The sequence below is a fragment of the Bombina bombina genome, chromosome 1 (genome assembly GCF_027579735.1).
Source record: "Bombina bombina isolate aBomBom1 chromosome 1, aBomBom1.pri, whole genome shotgun sequence".
Taxonomy (NCBI): Eukaryota; Metazoa; Chordata; class Amphibia; order Anura; family Bombinatoridae; genus Bombina; species Bombina bombina.
The window spans coordinates 618,460,683-618,470,057 of NC_069499.1; the positions used below are offsets into that span (position 1 = coordinate 618,460,683).

General features: G+C 40.6%; 1 protein-coding gene across 1 annotated transcript; it reads left to right on the top strand.

Annotated features, from left to right (window-relative positions):
• The first annotated feature begins 7,391 nt into the window (after window positions 1-7,391).
• On the top strand, window positions 7,392-8,765 carry LOC128660091 (ribonuclease H1-like). Its single transcript, XM_053713718.1, is given in 2 exon segments — window positions 7,392-7,405; window positions 8,181-8,765. Coding segments are annotated over 2 exon segments (564 nt in total). The 3' UTR covers window positions 8,731-8,765.
• The last annotated feature ends 610 nt before the right edge of the window (window positions 8,766-9,375 follow it).

Genomic DNA, 9,375 nt, shown 5'->3' on the forward strand with positions numbered 1-9,375 from the left:
GCTGATCCAATCAGCCAATAGGATTGAGCTGGCATTCTATTGGCTGTTCCAGTCAGCCAATAGAATGTCAGTTCAATCCTATTGGTTGATTGCATCAGCCAATAGGATTTTTCTACCTTAATTCCAATTGTCTTGAAACAAAAATCAAGAAAATCACGTGTATCCTTGATGTAGGCCTACATCAAGGATACAAGTGATTTTCTTGATAAATTATACAGTTTATATTTGCCTAGTAAGAAATATATACTCTTCACACTTGATGTAAAAAGTCTCTATACTGCTATCAAACATGAGACAGGTATAGGAGTGATAAGGAAACTTTTAAGTGGTATTGGTATCTACAATTCTCCTCAGGTACTGGAATTATTTTTTGTTTCAAGACAACTGGTATGTGCAGGTTAGGGGGACAGCAATGGGATACAACATTGCCCCAGCATACGCCAACCTATTCATGAACAGCTTTGAGGAGAATTTAGTGTATACTAATAAGTTGTTCCTGGAATATGGTGCAGCCTGTTGGCGTTTTATTGATGATGTGTTTGGCGTGTGGTGGGGTGACGTTGGATCCCTTGAATCATTTGTATCTGATTTAAACTCTGCTATCCCAGGGATAGAATTCACCCTTACCACAGTGATGTTTCAGTGGAATTCTTAGATACTAGGGTATATAAGGATAATGGGACCCTTAAAACAGATCTTTTCAGAAAATCCACTGATAGGAATACTATGCTTGCCTATGATAGTTTTCATCCAAGCAGGTTAAAAGATTCACTCCCTAGGAGTCAACTTCTTAGGGTCAGTAGAATAGTGAAGGATGAAGAAATATTATCCACCAGGATGATGGAAATGGGCAAGAGATTTGTTAGCAGAGGTTATCCAGAAAACCTGATTCAGGAAGAGATTCAAAGGCTTCAGAGAGAGAAAAATATCTTCAAAGATAATAATGCCCCTAAAGATAACAAAAATAGTAAAAATAAGAATAGGATGGTATTTTCTTCACAATACAATTTATACAGTAATGAGGTAACCAAAATCATAAGAAAGCATTGGGATATCATCAAAAATTGTAACAGAGATATGGAGATATTCCAAAATAATCCCATTATGGCCTTTAGGAGGGTTAGAAATTTGAGAGATACACTGATTAAGAATGATTTGAGACCCTCAAAAAGTCTTAAACAAAGCCATATGGGTCAGAAATCATTTGGTTCTTATCCTTGTCTAGGGTGCTCTAATTGCCATGCTATGATTAAAGGGAAAGAATTTACCCATCCAAGAACAGGGCATAAATATAAAATTAATGGTTATTATACGTGTGAGACATCTTATGTAATCTATCTTATTAAATGCCCGTGTTCTCTTATTTATATTGGAGAATCGATTAGAAAGAGTAGGGAAGGGGGCGGAGCTTGGCCGCACAGGAAGATGGCCGCATAGCACATTAGCTCCTAGGCCCCACTTTCCAGGCAACATAAAAAAAGCTGCATGGCTACATCTAATAGTGCCCCGGGCCATCTGTAAAACCCCAGTACAACCAGAGGAAGAACTGCAGCGAGTTAAAAGCAGCCGGATCTGTGCACGCTTGATATTCAACACAGATCACGGCACCCACGTGGTGCTCCGCAATATCTAAAGAGGCATCGGAACAGGAGACCCGACGGTTCAGCCGCAGAGCAGGAGGTAAGGGGAAATCCCAAAACAGAGCAGCGGTCAGATTAAGAACTGTGGCTGGGTAGAGAAAAACCGCATGGTATCTGCACAACATTCACTGCTAACAATTCGGAGCGGCCATACTTAGCTGCAACAGGCCTACAAACAGCATAGAGCAAGGGACTTGACTGAAAAGGGCAGCTACGTGGTGGGACCCCACTTTAGGGCACTTAGGGCCAGAGACACAGCACTAGACGGAGGAGGTAGAGAAAGGGTACAGGAGGCAAGCAGCAGTGGAAGAAAGGGAAGAGAGCCTGTTTAATTATAAATCTTTGTGCATAAAACTAACATCGACCACAGTCAGAGGCCTCTAGAAGTATCCTGCAACCATCATACGTGCCCTCTACCCTGAAGATAAGCTAAACAGTAGTAATCCACCTGAAAGGTCATCACTAACACAGCCCTAAAAAGCATCTGAAAGCCATTAGCCTGCAGGAGCGAGGCATATAAAAATTGCTGCTGGCTCCACGTGGGTACAAACAACTAGCAGACAGACTTTCATTTATAACCTTATATGATTAAAACAGATACCTGCATATAGCAGTTCCATACCTTACTCATCACAAGGCTAGCGGATATGCCCGGCCGCAAACAGCACAAGCCAGAAAAAAATAATAAGACTAAACCAATACACCAATATCTAAAAGCCCAAGCAACAATAACCTCCCCCACAGAGATGGAAGCAATAACAACACAAGAGAAAATAATATCGCAAAAGCCACCACCAGACACAAACACCAACTTACTAACCAAGGACGACCTTAAAACCTTGTGTACAAAAGAGGATATAAAGGAAATTATGGGTGAAGTCAAGGGATGGTTCGGTGAGCTTAAAAGAGACTTAACTAAAGTGACAAATAGAGTCTCTGTGTTAGAGGAAAACCACAACACCACAGACAAAGACATACAACATATTTTGAGAATAGCTTATGAGCAGGAGAACGCTATTCATCATCTATTAGAAAGGGTTGAAGATTTGGATAATAGAGGCAGGCGCAACAACCTACACATTAGGGGGATCCCTGAAACCATACACCAAAATGCAATAGAGGGCTGCCTCCAGGATCTGTTTCGAACCCTAAAGGGCACGAGTGAATCCACTGACATCTGTATAGAAAGAGCTCATAGAGCTCTGAGGGCGAAACCACCCCCTAAAGCCCCTCCAAGAGACATAATCATAAAACTACTGAACCACAAAGATCGAGAGGAGTTACTGCGACATGCCAGATTAAAACAGAAGTTTACCCATGCAGGGAACCATATACAAATTTTTGCAGATCTTTGCCCAGCGACCTTGCAAAAAAAGAAGGGACCTCAACTTTATAACTTCCACACTAAGAGCACATAACATCCCATATCGATGGGGTTTTCCTGTGTGCATTATTGCCTCTAAGGATAACAACACAGCTATCTACAAAACCTTGGATGACCTCCCACACTTCAATAAGACTCTGCAGCTTAGTATCAAGCATCCAGAAGAAGAAGTTGGATTACAACAAAGAGGAAAAGATCACTTGGCCGGGACTGGCACCATAACAACACAAAAGGAGCGCTCGCTGACAAGCTCCCCACCAGGGGTGCACTCAGAGAGCACAGAGAACTCTGGAACATGAACTAATTCTCATATGAACTATCTATCTGAGGTAGTCGTAGCAGCTTAAGGTCGTATGTCTTATTTCTTATTTAAAATGTTTTGTTAGTTGCCTGGGGGTGGGGATACTACCCTCGGTTGGTATTTATTTCAACGCATTTGTATTGTTATTTGCTGTGTAAGTTGTTCACAGGAACAGTTTGAGAACTTATAGTTATTTCTAATCACATTAAGATATTGCACATTGTTAATTGTTTTGTGACACAGACCAAATAAGGAAGTATAAAACCATACACGAAACATAAACAAGTAATTGAGACTAACAGGTAGTAAGGTAACAGAGAAGCACACTGTGAGTTCCCAAACACAGTCCAGGACACGCTCTGTAAATATCTTAACTATATCCTGTATTCTACGTTCTTATCAAAAATTACAAACATGCACTCTATCACACTCACAACAGTGAATGTAAATGGCTTGAATAGCCCAGAAAAAAAGATTTTTAGGGATCTATATAAAAATACAGGAGATCTACTCCTTATACAAGAGACGCACTTTAAGAGGGGTAGGGAGCCAAAAGTACTATCACACAAATACAGGAACATGTATTTAGCCTCAGGACCTACCAAAAAGGGAGGAGTGGGCATACTGCTCAAGAACTCAATGCAATTTAAACCCACTTACATACAGGGAGTGCAGAATTATTAGGCAAGTTGTATTTTTGAGGATTAATTTTATTATTGAACAACAACCATGTTCTCAATGAACCCAAAAAACTAATTAATATCAAAGCTGAATAGTTTTGGAAGTAGTTTTTAGTTTGTTTTTAGTTATAGCTATTTTAGGGGGATATCTGTGTGTGCAGGTGACTATTACTGTGCATAATTATTAGGCAACTTAACAAAAAACAAATATATACCCATTTCAATTATTTATTTTTACCAGTGAAACCAATATAACATCTCAACATTCACAAATATAAGCAAACTAGTACTGTAGTGACAACTTGTGTCACTATAGTACTAAAAAGAGGCGCCTAGGAGTGACAAACAATAACTGGTGATGGAATCTGATATATATGTCAATAATTAGCTAAAGACAGTAATATACACAGTATGATAACTATGATATACAAACAATCAGTCCAGTATGGAATGGCATAGGAAGGGAAAGTCCTTGATGTCCGTAGCGTAAGGTTCCAGAAGAGAAAAATCCGGATGGAAGGGCCGCTCCTCTAGGGTGTCACGCCACGACACAAGTGAAAAGGATCTAGACAAATCAGAATAGAGGGCGCCACATAGTGCAGATCAGAAGGTAAATAATATAACATGCAAAGAGGACATAAGAATCCTACTCACAATAAGTAAAGCACAGATGTGCAAAACCAGCAATCCGGAACCACTCGTCGTCCGGTAGACCGATAGATGTTTATCACAAGGGTAGATCCTCGTCTCACCAGGGAGAGTCCAGGGATACTCAGGGATGTTTGAACAGAAGTCAGTCCACAATAAAGGAATCCAGCAATGACCAGTCTCACGCCTCAGGCAGCTGGAAGGGAGACTAGAGCAACTCCAAAAAAAAGGGAGGTCAACGGTTCAAAGGATAAAGAGGTCGGCAGCAAGTGAGGAGATGGTTAAATCTTAAAATTTATTTAAAATGATAAAAATACAGCCTGATGAAACAGTGTGTTACACTGAGAAACGCGTTGCTTTTGTTTTTATCATTTTAAATAAATTTTAAGATTTAACCATCTCCTCACTTGCTGCCGACCTCTTTATCCTTTGAACCGTTGACCTCCCTTTTTTTTGGAGTTGCTCTAGTCTCCCTTCCAGCTGCCTGAGGCGTGAGACTGGTCATTGCTGGATTCCTTTATTGTGGACTGACTTCTGTTCAAACATCCCTGAGTATCCCTGGACTCTCCCTGGTGAGACGAGGATCTACCCTTGTGATAAACATCTATCGGTCTACCGGACGACGAGTGGTTCCGGATTGCTGGTTTTGCACATCTGTGCTTTACTTATTGTGAGTAGGATTCTTATGTCCTCTTTGCATGTTATATTATTTACCTTCTGATCTGCACTATGTGGCGCCCTCTATTCTGATTTGTCTAGATCCTATTCACAAATATACATTTCTGACATTCAAAAACAAAACAAAAACAAATCAGTGACCAATATAGCCACCTTTCTTTGCAAGGACACTCAAAAGCCTGCCATCCATGGATTCTGTCAGTGTTTTGATCTGTTCACCATCAACATTGCGTGCAGCAGCAACCACAGCCTCCCAGACACTGTTCAGAGAGGTGTACTGTTTTCCCTCCTTGTAAATCCCACATTTGATGATGGACCACAGGTTCTCAATGGGGTTCAGATCAGGTGAACAAGGAGGCCATGTCATTAGATTTTCTTCTTTTATACCCTTTCTTGCCAGCCACGCTGTGGAGTACGTGGATGTGTGTGATGGAGCATTGTCCTGCATGAAAATCATGTTTTTCTTGAAGGATGCAGACTTCTTCCTGTACCACTGCTTGAAGAAGGTGTCTTCCAGAAACTGGCAGTAGGACTGGGAGTTGAGCTTGACTCCATCCTCAACCCGAAAAGGCCCCACAAGCTCATCTTTGATGATACCAGCCCAAACCAGTACTCCACCTCCACCTTGCTGGCGTCTGAGTCGGACTGGAGCTCTCTGCCCTTTACCAATCCAGCCACGGGCCCATCCATCTGGCCCATCAAGACTCACTCTCATTTCATCAGTCCATAAAACCTTAGAAAAATCAGTCTTGAGATATTTCTTGGCCCAGTCTTGACGTTTCAGCTTGTGTGTCTTGTTCAGTGGTGGTCGTCTTTCAGCCTTTCTTACCTTGGCCATGTCTCTGAGTATTGCACACCTTGTGCTTTTGGGCACTCCAGTGATGTTGCAGCTCTGAAATATGGCCAAACTGGTGGCAAGTGGCATCTTGGCAGCTGCACGCTTGACTTTTCTCAGTTCATGGGCAGTTATTTTGCGCCTTGGTTTTTCCACACGCTTCTTGCGACCCTGTTGACTATTTTGAATGAAACGCTTGATTGATCGATGATCACGCTTCAGAAGCTTTGCAATTTTAAGAGTGCTGCATCCCTCTGCAAGATATCTCACTATTTTTGACTTTTCTGAGCCTGTCAAGTCCTTCTTTTGACCTATTTTGCCAAAGGAAAGGAAGTTGCCTAATAATTATGCACACCTGATATAGGGTGTTGATGTCATTAGACCACACCCCTTCTCATTACAGAGATGCACATCACCTAATATGCTTAATTGGTAGTAGGCTTTCGAGCCTATACAGCTTGGAGTAAGACAACATGCATAAAGAGGATGATGTGGTCAAAATACTCATTTGCCTAATAATTCTGCACTCCCTGTAGAGAGAGAGAGAAATGGCAGATACATAATATTAGTGTGTCTCCTATTCAACAGACCAATCACCATGGTAAATGTTTACCTCCCAAACAAAGACCAACAACACATCTTTAAAACAGTGTTCCACTCGATATTGGTACATGCTAAAGGGGTTCTATTTCTGGGGGGAGATTTTAACTTCCCGATGGATCCACAGGTGGATACATCCACCGGCTCCACCAGCACTCCTAAAAGAGTGATTAAATCTATTAAGTGACAACTGAACCAACTAAAGTTACATGACGTATGGAGAACATTGAATACACACACAAGGGACTATATATTCTACTCCAATCCCCACAATACATTTACCAGAATAGATTATATATTCTCAGACCAACTAGGGCTATCTATGATTACTGACTCACAGATTCTAACCACCACGTGGGCAGACCATGCCCCAGTACAATGCACGATAGATTGGCCAGATATCCCGTTAACAACATATACATGGAGACTAGACGAACACATGCTGGGAAACCCCATACATAGGCAGGTGATAGACAGCACACTGACTGAATACTTCAAAGAAAATGTGACGGACAACATGTCAGACAGAATTGTATGGGAAGCACACAAATGTGTACTGAAGGGCGAATTCATAAATAGAAAGGCAAGGGAGAAAAAAGAGAATAGGCAATTTTTAACTTCCACGATGGCTCAGATAGGGTATTGGGAGAAAGAGCAGAAGGCAAATCCACATTCCAAAGACATCTTAGCGTCACTACAAAAGGCTAGACAATCACTAAGAAGCTATCTTACAAAAGAATATCAAAGGAAAGCCGCTTTTCTTAAGCAAAAATTCTTTGATGTAAGAGACAAAACAGGCACCTCATTAGCAAGGGCTCTCAAGCGCCGCCAACTAAACTCACATATACACAATCTTAAGGATAAACAGGGGACGATACAAAAAGATAGCAAAAAATAGCAGAGACTTTCAGACAGTATTATACCTCACTTTACAACATAAAGGGAGACACCACACCACAGATTATAGCAGACTACTTATTGGACCTTAATCTCCCTACGCTAGAGATAGACAAAGCTAAAGAATTAGAATCCCCCATAACAATAGATGAAATTAAAAAAGCCATAAAATCTATGCCAAGCGGCAAATGCCCAGGTCCCGACGGCTTCAGCGTGAAATACTACAAAACCTTCTCCCACCACTTATTGATCCCACTAGCAAATATGTTCAATTCTCTTCTACAAACCAACGGATTCCCAGACACCATGCTGGAAGCCCATATTACTGTTTTACCAAAACCGGGACGTGAACCAAATAGACCTGAAAATTTCCGCCCGATATCGCTTTTGAACTCGGACATTAAGATCTTCGCCAAAATTTTAGCCCAAAGACTTAATAAATATCTCCCCAATTTAATACACACCGATCAAACAGGCTTTATCCCAGGAAGAGAGACAAAGGATAACACTTTAAAAGCCCTCCAACTTATCCAAATGCAAGATTTAAGAAATTCCCATTGTATCGACAATCAAGAGAGTTTGTAGAGAGCAGTGATGATGACTCATCACCAGGACAGTCAGCTGATGTGTACACTGATGGCTGCTGTTATCAAAATGGCCGTTATGGAGCAAGTGGTGGAATTGGTGTTTACTGGGGCCCAGATAACTCACAAAATGTTTAAAAAAGGCTGGAAGGGAGGCAGACCAATCAAAGGGCTGAAATTGAGGCTGCTTGTACAGCTGTGGAACAGGCCAGGAGTCAAAATATCACAAGACTTAATATTCATACGGACAGCAAGTTTACAATAAACGGTGCGACTAAATGGGTTCATTCATGGAAGAAGAATGGTTGGAAAACCAGCACTGGCGGAGATGTAATTAACAAGAATGACTTTAAGAAGCTTGAACAGTTATGTGAGGGTATGGAAGTAAAATGGAAACATGTGCCTGGACTTTCTGGTAACATAGGAAATGAAATGGCTGACCGTCTGGCAAGAAGAGGAACTAAAAATGAGTGCAAAAACTGATGTTCATGCCATAGTTCTGACACCGACAGCAGAAATCAAACCTACCATTTTGTTGTTCAAATGTTTAGGCATTTCCTTTAGTGCCTTTATATGTAGAATATAGTCACATCTGCTGAAAAAAAATTGATTTCCTATTGTAACAAGTTTTCTGGTAAATTGACCAACTTTACTAATTTCCATTGCTTAACTCCATCTTTAGTTTTTTTTGTTTAAAAAAAAACAAAAAAACTTGTATGTCAAATGTTTACAAAGCTTGGTTGCTTGAATAAAAAGATAGTTAAAACCCTAAAAAAAAAAAAAAAAAAAAGAAAGGGTAGGGAAAGAATTAATCAGCATAAATCTAACTTGAGATGGGGTAATAAAGAAGCTCCTGTTTCTAATCATTATATCCAGGCAGGCCATAACATAAGTCAAATTAGATGGCAGATCATCGACCATGTAGGCACATTAACCCCTTAATGACTGGACCATTTTTCAATTTTCTTACCCTTAATGACAATGGCTATTTTTATATTTCTGCAGTGTTTGTGTTTAGCTGTAATTTTCCTCTTACTCATTTACTGTACCCACACATATTATATACCGCTTTTCTCGCCATTAAATGGACTTTCTAAAGATACCATTATTTTCATCATATCTTATAAT